The 16,944-nt window shown below is 39.8% G+C and overlaps 1 protein-coding gene across 1 annotated transcript; it reads left to right on the forward strand.

Annotated features, from left to right (window-relative positions):
* Window positions 1-782: 782 nt before the first annotated feature.
* On the forward strand, window positions 783-13,723 carry LOC102309270 (very-long-chain (3R)-3-hydroxyacyl-CoA dehydratase; the record flags this gene model as incomplete). Its single annotated transcript, XM_042212933.1, is given in 10 exon segments — window positions 783-828; window positions 1,038-1,111; window positions 1,358-1,522; window positions 2,156-2,204; window positions 2,337-2,447; window positions 8,081-8,208; window positions 8,527-8,639; window positions 8,722-8,828; window positions 8,940-9,071; window positions 11,841-13,723. Coding segments are annotated over 10 exon segments (1,002 nt in total), but the record flags the coding sequence as incomplete, so codon positions are not given.
* Between the last annotated feature and the right edge of the window lie 3,221 nt (window positions 13,724-16,944).

A 16,944-nucleotide genomic window follows, 5' to 3' on the forward strand; every position in this document is an offset into this window, starting at 1 on the left:
TAACTTAAAGCAAAAATTGGGAAACGCGAAGTCCGAAGTCTTTATATTAAGGGCCATCAGTCAAACAATATTGTTTGCTCTGGGTCTAAACAGAGCGCGTTGTGTGTGACGTCTTCTTTTGCGCATGCGGGCCGCTTTGAGCGTTCACACTAGAGCGCGTTTGCTGTCGCATGTAGTGTGAACGAGCAGACAAAAAAATCGGATTTGATCAAAAAATCGGAATTAAGCATTAAGACCTGCAGTGTGAACGTAGCCTCAGATCGATCGTCAAAGGTTTGCAAACATTTATTTGGCTGATTTGTAAATGCAGATCAATTGCAAGCATGTTTTCGTCAGTCTGAATGAGTCAACAGATATGTGGTTTTCACTGATCTATCACAGTTAATTTCTGAAACAGACTGCGTGTATTTACCATCTGGACCCCATTAAATCACACACTAACATCAGACTGACTCCATCTAATGGAAACATTCATGGAATGTTTTAGTGACAAGAACTGAAAACAGATATTGACAAAGTTTTAACTTTGAGGACATCATTTGAAGTTGGAAAAAAATGATGACGTTAATGTTTTGCAATACTTTTGCATCACAGAATGTTAAAAATTACAATAATATCGTAGTGTGAGCGAAGTATTTGAAGTATTGTTATAAATTTGTGTTGTGGGCTATATGAGGATTCTTTTTTCTTTCAACAGAGAATATCACTGAACCTATTGTATCATTTCTACCTCAATGGTTTGTCCACTTTTGGGTTGTGATGGCGGCTTTTGTGTTTTTCAGAATGTCAATATCAACCTGCAAGAACACAACACACTTCAGTTCAGAGGTTGGTACTTCGTTTTTGTGCATTTAAGAACAAGAAAATGAAGATTAAATAAGAATGAACTACAGAATGATGCATAACCACAATATACTTAGACAGTTTTGTCTTTTTGTCTTAATGCTTTAGCATTTTTTTTAGTGAAAGGTTCTCTACAAATAAAATTTGTACTCACTTTGCTTACTTTACTGTTTAAAAAAAACCTTGTACCACAGCACAGGGTCATGGAGCTAAGGGAGATAATGAATACGAGTTCAAGTTGGAGTTCCTGGAACCTGTTAGACCCGAGGTACTGCTGTCTCATTTTTTTAAAGTTTTCAGGAATTGATTGGGGTGTTTTTTCCTGCTAAGGTTATGACATTGTGCTAATAATGTTCCTGTCATTCTCCAGTTTTAGTGTGAGTGAATTTGACATGGACACTAACTGAAAAACTGACTTAATTTCCAACAAATAGCTGTAGGTTTTATTTCAACACACACACAGGTTAAACAATATGTCATGTTATTTAGGCTTGATTTAATACTCTGTTTCCAGATCAAGCACAAATCCACTGAGCGTCAGGTTGACATCAAAATCAAGAAGAAGGAGGAGCGCTGGTGGGACCGGCTGACGCTGCAGGAGAAAAAGCCTCTGTTTCTGGCCCCAGACTTCGACCGATGGCTGGATGAGTCGGACGCCGAGATGGAGCTTCAGGCTAAGGCAAAACGACAATGATTCCACTCACTCTGAGGACTGAGAGTAAAATGTGTACCACAGAAAAGACTTTTGGTTGCTAACATGAACACTGTGTCTGATGGGAAGTCAAAGGACTAGAAAATGTAGTCTTTGTAGTTGCAAACAGGTTTTGTGGGATTAAAATAGTTTTGTTTGGGGGACATTTTACATTTTATCGCAGGTCCTTTTCAAAGTTAGTCATGCAAGAGCCAACTCGCATAATATTACATAACTTATTGTGATCTGGCAAGGTTCAGCTTTGCACATGTGTAATTTGAACGTAAACTTCATGTCAATGCTCCTTCCTACTTGGCTATTAAGACTGCTGAAAGACTAAATCAGTTGTTCTGGACATGCTGCTAAAATTTAATATGATTATCCAGTGAAATGTTTTTATCTGTAAAAGTGTTTTATAATTAAGGGAGTCGTGTCTTGAACTCTCTGGGACATTCACACCATCAACATGTACTACAGCTATCAATTACAGAGCCACAATAACTTTTTGCATTCCCAATAAAAAATAAATACATTTCTTTTCAACGTACTAAATTCATCACCTAGCTGCTTTGGAACTGATGAGAAATGTGACTAATTGTAATTCATTTGTTGTTCTTTTAGGAGGAGAAGCTAAACAAGATAAGTGTGGAGTCAAGAGTTCGTAATGACCGTGAGTTTCACAGAGTTCTTCACCTTCAAACAACCTGAAACTCAGATATCCTATATCACCTGTGTTTGCTGTCCTTTAGATTAAATTCTGCAGATTAATTGATTTTAGTCATTTTCTCTCTTGTTTCCACAGCATACCTGGGTCTGAAGAAAAGCTACTTGTTCATGTACAACCTCGTGCAGTTCCTGGGATACTCCTGGGTCTTTGTCAACATGACTGTCCGCCTCTTCATTCTTGGTCAAGGTTTGTAAAGAGAAAACAAATGTCTTGAAGCATGGAAAGGCAGGCATTTTTTTGGAAATGCCTTTTTGGGGTCGTTATTCAAAAAAGTAATGTATTACACACTTTTCTTAAAAGTAATGCAGTACTTTACTTAATTACTCCCAAGAGGAAAAACTAATTTGTTTTACTACTCATTTTATTATTTTCCTGTTTCTCTATAAAATGACTTTAAACACATTGTCTCATCATTACAATTTAACAATATAAGCCTATAGGCTACAGTCCCATGCACCAACACAAATCCCTATCCTAATCAGGACACACAGGATCTTTCACTTAGTATTTAGGTATGAACACAAAGCCGACGGCACAAAGCAAAGATGAAAACCAGCGCAAAGAGGCTTTAAATCGATCGCCATGGTGATTCTACTGTAGAACAATGAACAGGTAGAAACAAAGCCTGGCTGCTCATCGGTTTGTTACCTGTTGAAGTTTAGGGTCTGGCTGCCGGGCTGGTGTGAGCATTCACTCAGTTTTTACCCTGGGTTCTTGGCTAGCTTAGCATTAGCATGCTGTCTGTGCAAGTGCTTGCAAAGAGCCAAAGTTGTGCTACCAGCATAATGCTGTTGTTTCTGTCCTGCATGCAATTTGCACTTTAGCATCGCGCTCTGGTCTTTTTGTGTATAGAATAGAATATAAATAAAATGCCTATATCCATGCTGTAGACTGTGCCACTATTTTCCTTCTCTGACACAGGTACCAAAACCAGTTGATTTCAGCAAGTGCAAACAATAAGTGTGACCCATAGACAAAGGCAAAGCGGACTATTTTAAGGGAATTTTAAGGAATCTAATTACTCTTGATACCAATCCCTAGTAAAGACCATACAATGATGCAGAGAAAACCACAACAATCAGACAGTCCCCTATGACCAAAATCACTTTGAAGACAGTAGGAAGGAAAATCTTCCTTTTATCAGGAAGGAAGCTCCAACAGTATCAGGCTCAGGGAGTGGCAGCCAGCTGCTGAGAGAAACAGAGCTGAATAATAAGTAATAATTAAAGTGGTGTACAAACACAGAGGGTGAAAAGAGGTGAGTGAGTGAAGAAGCCCCCAAAAGGAAGAGTTATAAGGAACTCTATAAAAGAGAATCTGACTATTAACTTAAACACTTACCAGTATGAGCATAGTAGATGCATAGAACTGAAGTTACATCCAGTAACTACTATATTTTGAATGAACCCTTTTTCTGCTGGACAGATAAGCTACAAAGTGCTTTTTCCTGATAGATAGATATATAAATTCACGCTGCTTATTCATATCCTCGTTACTACTAATCCACCCTTTTACCAATCACCCTATCCCTACCTTCATCCCTATATATCAACCATACTAACTATACTCACTACCTACTATATACAAAAATTATAATATATATTATATTATATATATATATATAATATATTAATATTATATATCTATAGTTAAAGAGGATATAATGTAACATAATATAATATAATGTAATATAATATTGGATAATATAGTGTGATATGATAAATTTATGTGTATACACACATATATATATATATATATATATATATATATATATATATCTACAGATATATATATGTGTTTGTTGAAATCTCCCAATTCTTTGAATCTTTGGGCTGAAGGAAGGACAATACTCGGTGTATAAATGCTCAATCAACAATCATTTATTTCCATACAATTCAACACTTATGAGCATTAGAACCATCATGATGGGGAGACCTGCCTGAAGAGGGTCACAGCAAGTCTCAAAATGGTGACGTGTTACTCAGCTTCTTATAGCCGCTAGTGGCCCCCACCTAGTCGTAAAAGCCCAAACATTAACATTCTTTCTCTCTTACGGCGCCTAAGTTATGACCTCGGCAGTTGTTTCTCTGCTCTCTGTAAGGTGGGGGTATGGAATGTGGTCTATCTCCCCTATCTTAGACACAGAGTCTCCTGCTTACAACCTTCTTTTTATGATTCAACAATAAAGCATGTCAAGAAAACAGTGTAATACATTCACAGCAGATCAAGGATACAGAGTGATGCACACTTATCTAATGAACTACAAAAATGATTATGTTCTTTTAACCCAAAAGTATAATGAGGACTAAACTACATACACAGCACACCATCTAAACTAAAGGATAATATATGTCCTACAGCTGTTATCATAATTCAACTACTTTGATTACATATATAAGGTAACATATGATAACAGAATAATATCACAATTCCCCCTTTGATCTCTTTTCTTCAAAGAGATCACTTACAACATACACTCCAGCATTGCAAGGTCCAGTTCTTCTTGGTCCTGAGGCCCTCTGTCCCCCTTTAACGGGTGGACCATATGTGGGATGACCTCTGTGTTCACGCAGTTCAGATGCAAGCAAAGTTAGATTTACGACCATAACAGCAGTTACAGATGACACTCCCATCACTCCCCAATTTTCCCACAGCTTTATTTTGGTGTTCCAGTTTTCCACTCCCATTTTAATGCCCCCCTTATACCTTTCAAATGTACTTAGACTAGAACCTCTGTCTAAGGAGCTTTTAACCTTTATTTTTATTGCTGCAGCTACCAGTGTCTTCCAGTTGGGTGATTCTCAGCTTCTTTCTTCGACCTCCGGGGTTAGACCACCCTTTAGTCATTGCACAGTTCTGGGGATTATTCTGCCCCGATTTCAAACAAAGATCTGTGTGTTTTGGGATCACCGCCGTGTCCCCCTTTTTGCCAAGAGCCTCTCGAACCTCGTTGGTCTGGTGTTCCTGGTTTTCGCCAACCCCTTCATGGTTATTGCTGTGTTTGTGGGATCCATGTTCTCCAGGAGCCCAAACGCCATGACACTTGACCCCAGTTGCTGTCTCGGCAGTCCCTACATCTGTCTCTGCTGTGAAGGGTCCTCATATCTCCGTGTCCCCGTCTGGTGTCTGTTCCTTTCTCTGCAAGAGACAGAAAACCAAAACACCTCTCTCCCTAGCCTTGATAATCTAATATTGTTATCCATTGTTGTTCTAATGATTCAAATTTGGTTTAAAATATTATGTTCAGGACTCTCTGACCCAGGGACTTATTCTAATCATAATCTATGTGTGTGTAAAAGAAATCAAAAATTAATGAACCATTTCTAAGTCTAACACATTATATGCTTAAGTTTTACCATAGCTAAATTATTAAACACACAAATAAAGTCATAAGATGTTCATAAAACCATTGTTTGATGTTCGGACTCAACTTCCCCCTTTTTGACACACTCCCATGTGTCAATTCGTCGGAGCTAGACACTTAAAAGAGAAGGTTAGTGACATCATATCTCAGAAAGTATCAGAAATCTTCTCTCTGTTGCTCCAGCCTTGTTTTGGAAAATTTTATGCTTGTTATCAAAATTTGAAGAATTTTTATCATAAGTAAAAGTTATGGCGTTATCATCCCCCTCAGGGCTTAGCTTTCCCACTTTTAGTAATATTCCTCCCACAAATATTCGCAATTACCCTCCTTTGGTGTGAAAACTGTTGGTGTGGTCAAGTGGTAAATAAATAAATGGTAAATGGCCTGTATTTATATAGCGCTTTTCTAGTCCCTAAGGACCCCAAAGCGCTTTACATATCCAGTCATCCACCCATTCACGCACACATTCACACACTGGTGATAGCAAGCTACATTGTAGCCACAGCCACCCTGGGGCGCACTGACAGAGGCGAGGCTGCCGGACACTGGCGCCACCGGGCCCTCTGACCACCACCAGTGGGTGCTATAGAAACAAAAGCTCAGGACAGAACAGTTATCAGTCATGTACTTCATACAAATTTTGCATATGTTTTATTTCATATTGATCCTCTGAGTGTAATGGTACATTTTAATTTGAATTTATCCAAACTAAACACAATATTTTCTTTATTTACTTTGCTCTTGTTCTTTTGCAGTACCACATCCTATCACATGTCCCTGTCAATTATATTCTACATTTAATAACTTACTATTTCAAGTGAGAACCTAAATCACGTGGACCAATGTTTATTATTGCATATCTCTATTCTGAATGTGGCAAGTCATTCATAGGTATTGTTAAAGTTTTGGCGATTTTCCTCTATAAAATTTAATTGACTTTTTTACAGTGGCCTGCTATGGTTAATAGTAACATATTCCAGTCATGAGTGATATCAAAAGTTTTCTCCACTGTAGCATTTGGCATTCCCAATAATATAACATGATACCTTAATCAAAACACAGCTAATATAGCACAGTTTTCTGTGATGCCAGATGTTTACTACCATTGTATTATCACAGAGTACACATTCAATCCAGTTAGTCTGTCTCTGCCATGTTTGTCTAGCCAAAGTGCTGAACTTCAAACCATCTCATTCATCTTGAGGTTCTTTTGTGCATTAATTTAACCTTAAATACGCCAGAAGAGCCAACAGCTCTTCTTCACCTCTTAGAAACGTTGGACCTTTTGGCCTGCAGCATAATACACTGCTCAAAAAGTGAAGTGAGCACTCAGTATTGTCAATGGAAAATTGTATTTAGTAGTCAGTATAATCTTTTAGTGATATAAGTTTGCATATGGTAGAATACTGCATGTAGTTATTTGTATTAGGAAATATTCAACCATGTATACTTAGAGGCATATAATCAATTGTGTAGTGACAGGATGTGTGATCTCTAGCAGGCTGCAAAAGGCTTGATGTGCACACCCACATCCTGGGAGCATGAGAGAGGTCATACCTTGTCTTATTGTTTTACGGTAGGATTAACGTCGCTATATCTGTTTTAGTCTAAGTGCTTTTTGGTTTGATGAACTGCTGGACTTCGAGAGAAGTTGTTTATGGGACCACATTCTGAACCCACACACACACACACACACACACACACACACACACACAACACTGAAGTATAAAATAAAGACCGGGGCAGTGCTCAGCGCGAGTCTCTCTGTCTGGAGGCTGCCCTTGCTAGCAAGAAGTTCTGTGTGTTTCTCTTCTCTGAGTCTTTACTGAAGAAGTGTTTTATAACATTTTCCTTAACAAGTATAATATGAAGTCAGTTAAACTTCTGGGATATCAGTTAGGTATTGTAAACCATTCAAGCTGCATGGTACTGGGCTGTGAGCACTGAAGGACATTAGGTCCTCAGGCCTCCCGCGTGAAGTCTATTTCTGATTGTTTGGTCAGAGACATTCGCACCAGTGGCCTGCAGAAGCTAGACTTCCCACCCAGCTCTTTTTATGTAACACTCCATCTCCTGTTATGTCTTCCATACTCTTGAGACTGTGCTGGAGACCAACCTCTACACTGCACCTGCTGTCACTTTCATTTACACCAAACCAGGTGAAATAGTTTATGGTGGCTGTGTGCGTGTGTGCATGTGTTTGTGTGTAAACTGAAAAGAAACAAACACAATCGACAGGAAAATAAAACAGACAGGGGGTCCAGAGACTGCAGGGAGAGAGGTCTGTGGTTTTGTTTGTGAGGAGCTATTCACAGATAAGCTCATTTGAATTGAAACAGGAACACAACTACACAGCAAGGATTTGTTTTGCAAATGATCATGGTTATGGATAGTGGCTCGGGCAGCGTGCTCGCTTAATCATGTCCTGTTTTTGTTTCTCTCTCGCCCCACACAGACTCGTTCTATGATACCTTCCACACCACAGCTGATATCATGTATTTCTGTCAGATGATGGCCGTGCTCGAGGTCATTAATCCTTTGTTGGGTCTGGTTAAAACTGGAGCTTTTCCAGCTATGATACAGGTAACATCCAGCGACACATTTTGCCCCCTGTTAGTGTTTTATTTTTTTTTATTCGTCTTAACTACAAAATTGAAAGCTCATGCACATGTGCACAACATTATTGAAAATGGCAGGTAGTCAGTATTCACACGCATCACATGTGCAATTTATTTTACCTAGAGAGTCTCATGGCACCACAGAATGATTTATTTATTTAATAATTTATCATATACCTTGAAGTAAAATAGTAAAACTAAAGAGCTCTAACACAGAGCTCCAGTCTGCAGGCCTGTGTTTTTATGACAGTCAGCTTTATCTGGCCTTTAATTGTGCCTGCAGGTTGCGGGGAGGAATGTTATTTTGTTCGTCGTCTTTGGCAGCCTCGACGAGATGCAGAACAAGCCTGTTGTCTTCTTCGTCTTCTACCTGTGGAGCACCATCGAGATCTTCAGGTTAACTCAAATAGCCTTCCTCCTCTCTCCTGTTGAGGATATGTCGCTCGTTCTAACATTAGCCCAACCTCCTCTACATCAGATACCCATACTACATGCTGGCCTGCATCAGCACAGAGTGGAAGATGCTAACGTGGCTGCGGTACACCATCTGGATTCCTCTTTACCCGCTGGGAGTCATAGCTGAAGGTTGGTGATTTTGTGGTTGGCAAGCAAGTGTTGGTGTCAGTTGTGGGTAGTCATTACTGATGGTGTGTCATTCTTTGCTTCTTTTTTTTTGTTTTGTTTTTTTGCATCTAGCCGTGGCTGTGATCCAATCCCTGCCCATCTTTGATGAGACCCGTCTGTTCAGCCTGCCTCTCCCCGAGATGTTGGGAAACTCTTTAAGCTTCTCCTACACTTTGCAGCTCTACCTGGTTTTCATGTTTCTGGGTAAGTGAATTTACCACCATCACGTACCACCATCAAATCTGATTCATTTTTACTTCCAGTCCGCATGCCAAAGTATCTTTGGGCAAGATGCTGTAATCCCAAGTTACTCCCATTAGGGGTGGGCGGTATAAACGGTACACGGTGGAAACAGTATGAATTTGGCCAACGGTAGTGATTTTGATTTTCCGCTGTACCGCGCATGTTGATGGTGTCATCAAGCTGCGCCTATTTGGGTCGACAGCATCACAGCGGCTGCAAGCAGTATCATCTGCAAATTATGCCGGGTGACAGTAATAGCGAAGACATGAAGCACGTTTTGGAGTATGAGGAAAGCCAAAAACCGTGCTTCCTCCACTTCCGTACCATTGATTCATTAATGTTGAATTCTGCTGTTCCCATGTTATTGCAGTATATTAATGACTAACCTCGTATTGTGGATGGATTATCTTAGTTGTTCTCCTGACTGAAGTTTGGTCCGTTTACAGCATCCTGCCATGCGATTGCATTTGTCCCTAACCATCAGGAACCCTCACGTTAACTTTTATCGAGTGGAAAAAGTTAGCGTTCATCCTCCAGCTTCACTGTGTTTATGCTAACATAGCTGTGTAGCTAGCTCACGTAGCACATCATTATATACCAGCTAGCCCAACTTCAGTAACCCTACAAACGTCACTGCTGTTTAGTTTTCCTGTCTTCATTTATGTTGGAAGTGATAGCAGAGCTGTACGTTTAATTTGATCTCTCAGTCAGAACATGTATATATATTTAGGATAACTAGCGACAAGTGTTATATATATATATATATATATATATATATATATTTAATCAGGAAGATCTTTTATTAACACACAACACAAAAAAGTATTTAGTCAGCCACCGATTGTGCAAGTTCCCCCACTTAAAATGATGACAGAGGTCAGTAATTTGCACCAGAGGTACACTCCAACTGTGAGAGACAGAATGTGAAAAAAAAATCCATGAATCACATGGTAGGATTTGTAAAGAATTTATTCGTAAATTAGGGTGGAAAATAAGTATTTGGTCACCTCAAACAAGGAAAATCTCTGGCTCTCACAGACCTGTAACGTCTTCTGTAAGAAGCTTTTCTGTCCCCCACTCGTTACCTGTATGAATGGCACCTGTTTGAACTCATCTCTGTATAAAAGACACCTGTCCACAGCCTCAAACAGTCAGACTCCAAACTCCGCCATGGCCAAGACCAAAGAGCTTTCGAAGGACACCAGGAAAAGTATTGTAGACCTGCACCAGACTGGGAAGAGTGAATCTACAATAGGCAAGCAGCTTGGTGTGAAAAAATCAACTGTGGGAGCAATCATCAGAAAATGGAAGACATACAAGACCACTGATAATCTCCCTCGATCTGGGGCTCCACGCAAGATCTCATCCCGTGGGGTCAAAATGATCATGAGAACGGTGAGCAAAGATCCCAGAACCACACGGGGGGACCTGGTGAATGACCTGCAGAGAGCTGGGACCAAAGTAACAAAGGTCACCATCAGTAACACACTACAACGGCAGGGAATCAAATCCCGCAGTGCCAGACGTGTCCCGCTGCTGAAGCCAGTGCATGTCCAGGCCCGTCTGAAGTTTGCCAGAGAGCACATGGATGATACAGCAGAGGATTGGGAGAATGTCATGTGGTCAGATGAAACCAAAGTAGAACTTTTTGGTATAAACTCAACTCGTCGTGTTTGGAGGAAGAAGAATACTGAGTTGCATCCCAAGAACACCATACCTACTGTGAAGCATGGGGGTGGAAACATCATGCTATGGGGCTGTTTTTCTGCCAAGGGGACAGGACGACTGATCCGTGTTAAGGACAGAATGAATGGGGCCATGTATCGTGAGATTTTGAGCCAAAACCTCCTTCCATCAGTGAGAACTTTGAAGATGAAACGAGGCTGGGTCTTCCAACATGACAATGATCCAAAACACACCGCCCGGGCAACAAAGGAGTGGCTCCGTAAGAAGCATTTGAAAGTCCTGGAGTGGCCTAGCCAGTCTCCAGACCTCAACCCCATAGAAAATCTGTGGCGGGAGTTGAAAGTCCGTGTTGCTCGGCGACAGCCCCAAAACATCACTGCTCTCGAGAAGATCTGCATGGAGGAATGGGCCAAAATACCAGCTACTGTGTGTGCAAACCTGGTAAAGACCTATAGTAAACGTTTGACCTCTGTTATTGCCAACAAAGGTTATGTTACAAAGTATTGAGTTGTATTTTTGTTATTGACCAAATACTTATTTTCCACCCTGATTTACGAATAAATTCTTTACAAATCCTACCATGTGGATTCATGGATTTTTTTTTCACATTCTGTCTCTCACAGTTGAAGTGTACCTCTGGTGCAAATTACTGACCTCTGTCATCATTTTAGGTGGGGGAACTTGCACAATCGGTGGCTGACTAAATACTTTTTTGCCCCACTGTACATAACTTTGAGTTATATATACATAATTATGGCTTAATTATGTTTTCTTAGCTTATTGCCTTTGTGCAATACAGCTAATCAATGACTTAATCGATGATGTTGTAAAATTCTTTCACACCTTTTTGCGATGGATTGTGAGTCTTATGAACTGCTACGTCACTGACATTCTGGTTTATTAGTTACATTTAAAGCAGGCCTTTGAAACACGATATTTAGTTCCCTAGTCTGCAGAGACACTCCATTCTTTGGGTCATCTATAATCTAGAAACATGCCAGTGAGTTTGTGAGCTTCATACTGACAGAAACCGTCTCCCCACAGGACTCTTCATCAACTTGCGGCACCTGTACAAGCAGAGAAGAAGACGATACCGCACAAGGAAAAGGAAAGTGCACTAACTGATCGACACCCTTGCCTTGCGCACACTTCAAAGCAGCTGGTTTTCTTTGTGTTTTTGTTTTGTTTTTGTTTGTTTGTTTGTTTGTTTGTTTTTTTTATCCTTTTATTTCCTGTTCTCATTTTCATCCGCACACACTAAGGTGATGTTGGAGCACTGGTCACATTTTTTTCTCCACTGTGTCAACTCTGTCCTGTACTGTAAACGCTTCTGTAGCAGACGGATGGATCACGGATGCTGAACAAACGTCTCCTGATGGCACCATATGTGCTGATCTTACTGCTGAGAGATTGACTTGTTTGTTGTCTGTATTTATTGAGTTTTCCACGCTAGAGGTGTCTTTATAAAGTAATGTTTTTGTTTGTTGATATTTTGGGACATAAATAAAAAAGTTTGTTTTTTTTATCACAAGAATGGAAATGAATAATGAGAATCTTTATAATTGTGATTTATGAATAGCGATTTAGTTCATAATTAGAAAAGATATTGTTAATGCATAATTAGGAACCAATTTAGGACCTCTTTTGTCTTTCGTGTATTTCACGTTATTTATAAAACTTTAATAATAATAATGTTACACTCAAAGTTGATCTTTAAATCATGTTTACTGGAGCTTTATGGTATTTTAAGCCACATATTAAAAGTCACACACCCTTTACCATCATATTTCTCCTTACATGTAAATGTATTTGAAAACTGATGCAGTTTGGATGCCGTTCTCTGCTCTGATCCAAGATACAACTTCTCTATTATGTCCATTCCAAAGTCTTCAAGGTTTTTGAAAGTTGTTTTCTGCTTCAGTTGTCGCAAGTACATGAATGAGTGAGAGTCTAAACATGGCGTGTCATGTCCGCTTGAACACAAACCACGGTGTGGACATGGCAATACTGTATCCAAAAAAGAGAGGTTTTGTGATTAGCAGTGTTTACCATGTTAATATGAACTCTCCACAAAAAGGTCAGCTGTGAGGTAAATGTTCCAGAAGTTAAGGTTAAGCTATAACACCACTTGAACTTTTAAAGCTGTTGTGTCAGATGCCTTTACAATAAAACGCTGTGGCTGCAAACTATGAACAGTTTTAGAGTTACTTTATTTTCTCCTCATTGGTTCCACGGTGCATTTGCAGCACTGAGCTTTGGATGGAGCTGTCAGTCACTCAGTGCTTTGAATATTAACAAAGTCATGCAAATGTTCTTAGCAGTTTGTTTGTTTTGGGAGTGATTCACAATCCTTCATACCAATCCTTGCGTTAGCTTCAACAGCAATGTGTGACAGTATGCATTTAGCTCATGATTTTCAAAGTTTGTTGGGGGTATTTTGGGGACAGGGGGATCTTCTCTCTGCATCTTCTCTTTTAGTCGCCCCAGATCCACTTGATTTCACTAACAGATCCTGCTCAGTGCATATAAAACATGTATGAAATATATAAATGATATGAGAAGGAGCTGTGCATGCCTTATTTTTTTGTCCCAGTGTTTCATCATTTCCTTAATTGTTCACTATTTCCCAGCCACTCTTTCTTTTGCATTTATTTGTTTGCTAACATTTTTGCCATTTCATTTGTGTTTTCATGTTCAATTTTTTTTATGTTTCTCTGTTTGTGAGTGGATGTCGTTTGTAAGATACGTATTGGGCATTCAACTTGATATGGAGTGCTTTGCATGTCTATGTTTTTTTTTTTTTTCTTTCTGTGTTTTCAGATGTTCTCATGCCGGCAAATTCAGGCCGGTGCTGGACCTTTTTATAAGTTTTGTTTCTTCACAGTGTTTTGGGAGGGGAAAGATGAAATAAACATTCTTATTTTGAAGATTCCTTTGTCATGTCACATTTTGGAGAGTATTTTGTGTTCTGACTTTCTTCAGGACATGCAGAGACTTGTTAATCCTTAACGGTTAAACTTCCTTTCCAGGTTAAAAAAAACGTGTTTTATTTTATATTTGGCCATATTGGTTGTTTCAACTTCCTTCCTGTACCTTTGAGACAAAATTCATCTGATTGTCCCCTTACAAACAGAACAGTTTGAACCATCAGTAGGGTTGTGGTAGACCCTGGTATCCAGTAAGGGTCCTGGCTAGACGCCTCCATGCTAAAAACCAAGCCCTGGAATGGCGCAGCTACGTCTGCAGCCTGTCTGCAGCTCAGACACGAGCATTTCACTACATGTTGTACTCTGTATGATTGTGTATGTGACAAATAAAGGTTGGTTGGTTGGTTGTTTGCTTCTGTGCTTCATCTTGAGAGCACAGGATATATGCTCTCACTGAGATCATACAGAGCCAATAGGAGAAAGAAAGAAATGTTGGAAAGTGTATTTAGAGCAGTGTAAAACCCAAGCTTTTGGCTCACATAGATTACTTTTGACATATGTTGAAAATTAGTCTGTGTTTAATATGAGCATCCACCATTGACAGTATACACTCACCGGGCAGGTATACTTGTAGTGTTGGGTACATCTTGCCAGTACTAGGTTTGACACACGTTTGCTTTCAGAACTGCTTTAATTCTTTGTGGTATAGATTCAACAAGGGTCTGGAAACATTCTCAGACATTTTGGTTCATATTGACATGACAGCATCTGCTGGCTGCACGTCCATCTTCAGTTCCACCACATCGCAAAGTTCTGTTGGACTGAGATTTGATGAGGCCACCTGAGTGCAATAAACTCAATGTCATATTCAAAAAACAGTTTGAGATTATTTCAGGCACGGTGGTTAGCACTGTTGCCGCACAGCAAGAAGGTCCTGAGTTCAATTCCACCATCAGTCCGGGGTCTTTCTGTGTGGAGTTTGCATGTTCTCCCCGTGTTTGCGTGGGTTCTCTCCGGGTACTCCGGCTTCCTCCCACCGTCCAAAGACATGCAGCTTGTGGGGATAGGTTAATTGGATAATTCAAATTGCCACTAGGTGTGAATGTGCGAGTGAATCTGAGTGTGATTGGTTGTCTGTCCCTATGTGTTAGCCCTGCGACAGACTGGCGACCTGTCCAGGGTGTACCCCGCCTTTCGCCCTATGACAGCTGGGATAGGCTCCAGCGCCCCCCGCGACCCTGAAAAGGATAAGCGGTAGCGAATGGATGGATGGATTATTTCAGTGTCAGCGTGTTATCCTTCTGGAAGCAGCCATCAGAAGATGGGCACACACGCTCAACAACAAAACTCAATAAGCCTGTGGTGTTTAATCGATGCTCATTCATGCCTACCATCTGTATGTCCCAGCAGAAATTGAGACTCATCACACCAGGAAACAATTTTCCAGTCTCCTGTTGTCTAATTTTGGTGAGCTTGTGGCAATTATTGCCTCAGTTTTCTGTTCTTAGCTGGCAGCAGTGGCACCCAGTGTGGCCTTTTGTTGCTTCAAGGTTCGCTGTTTTGTTTCTTCAGAGCTGCTCCTCTGCAAACATCATAATGAATGGTTATTTTATTCGTCATTGCCTATCAGCAAACAGCAACACAGTCCTTCTCCCCTGAACCCTACAAGGCATTTTCACCCAGAGAACTGCCCACTCAATTTTTTCCCATTTTTCAGACCATTCACTGTAAACCCTAGAGGTGGTTGTGTTCCCAGCAGATCAGCAATTTCTGAAATGCTCAGACCAGTCTGTCTGGTGTCAATAACCATGCCATGTTCAGAGTCACTGAAATCTCCTTTCTTCCCCATTCTGATTCTGACTTGACTGACTTGATGTCTGTATGCCCAAATGCAATGAGTTGCTGCTATGTGATTTTCTGGTGACATCTGTGTGTTAACGAGGAGCTGAACAAAAAGACAGAACAAAGTAATTGGTGTAATTTGTTAAAGTAACAAATCACGTCAGCAGACTCAGTAACAAAACCATGATGTTAAGATTATGAAAATTTATTCCAACTAAATTTAATTAAATGTTGTTTTAAAAAAAAATTTTGTTCATGTCTGTCAGTGTACAACATCACATAGTTTCTCTGTGTTTATACACGACTCTGCATTTAATCTTTGGTTATTATTCATCTCTGGGTCTCTTGCACAGTGTGTCTTTTGTCCTCTATACCCTAATCTTAAATTGGTTGCAGCAAATGGCCACCCCTCCCTTAGCCTGGTTATGCTGGAGGTTTCTTGATGTTAATGAGAGTTTTTCCTTCCCACTGTCGCCAACTGGATGCTCATAGGGGGTATTCTCTATATTATTGTAGGGTCTTTAACTTACAGTATAAAGCACCTTGAAGCAATTGTTGTGATTTGGTGCTATATAAACAATCTTCAATTTGTATTTACTTGTCCCATAAGGTTAAGAAAAACATAGCTTAAAAATTATTTCCAAACAACCTTTTGTTCCCTGAACAAATTTTCTGTTTTTTCTGAAGATCGTCCCAAACTGGACCACCTTCAGCTTCCCCTGCCTCCTGCTCCTGGATCAAAAGTGTCCTCACTATCCGGCCCCAATCAATCAAACTCAGCCTCTGCAAAAAAGATTTAAAGTACCTTCGCAAAACTACAGTATTAACAATTTGTAGATCATGTCAGAAGTTTTTATTAGTTACAATGAGCAGAGTATCACTGTGCATACTCTGTGTTGTCACAGTTGGTCTTCAAATCACTGTCCACTTGGTGTCATGTTTGCTAATTTAACAAGAAGGTGAATGACACTCATCCTTAACAACTACAATATAACGGGCCTAGAACAACTTAATATGACACAGCATGCTAAATATGTTAACTAACATCCACATGCTTTGCTAGTGGAAGCTCAGAGTATTCCAGCCATAGTACACTCATTAATTGCTCTTTGTTTTTGCTCTGCAGTTCTTCTTAATCATTTTTCGGATATGTTATAGTTGCATATATTATACTATGATCAGCTTGAAGGCTCACATTAATGCATTCCTACTAGTCCAACTGGATTAAGATGATGACGTCAGATGTATGGTTGCACTTACAACAATTAAAATGAGAATGGTGAAATTATCCTTTTAAGTGCTGTTTACCCGATCTGCGCAATAGTTCGTTGATTAAAAATTAAATTAAAAAGCATTTAAGCCAGCAGAAGTTAATAATA

This window comes from Haplochromis burtoni, unplaced genomic scaffold (genome assembly GCF_018398535.1).
Source record: "Haplochromis burtoni strain Fernald_Lab_line unplaced genomic scaffold, NCSU_Asbu1 Contig_401, whole genome shotgun sequence".
Taxonomy (NCBI): Eukaryota; Metazoa; Chordata; class Actinopteri; order Cichliformes; family Cichlidae; genus Haplochromis; species Haplochromis burtoni.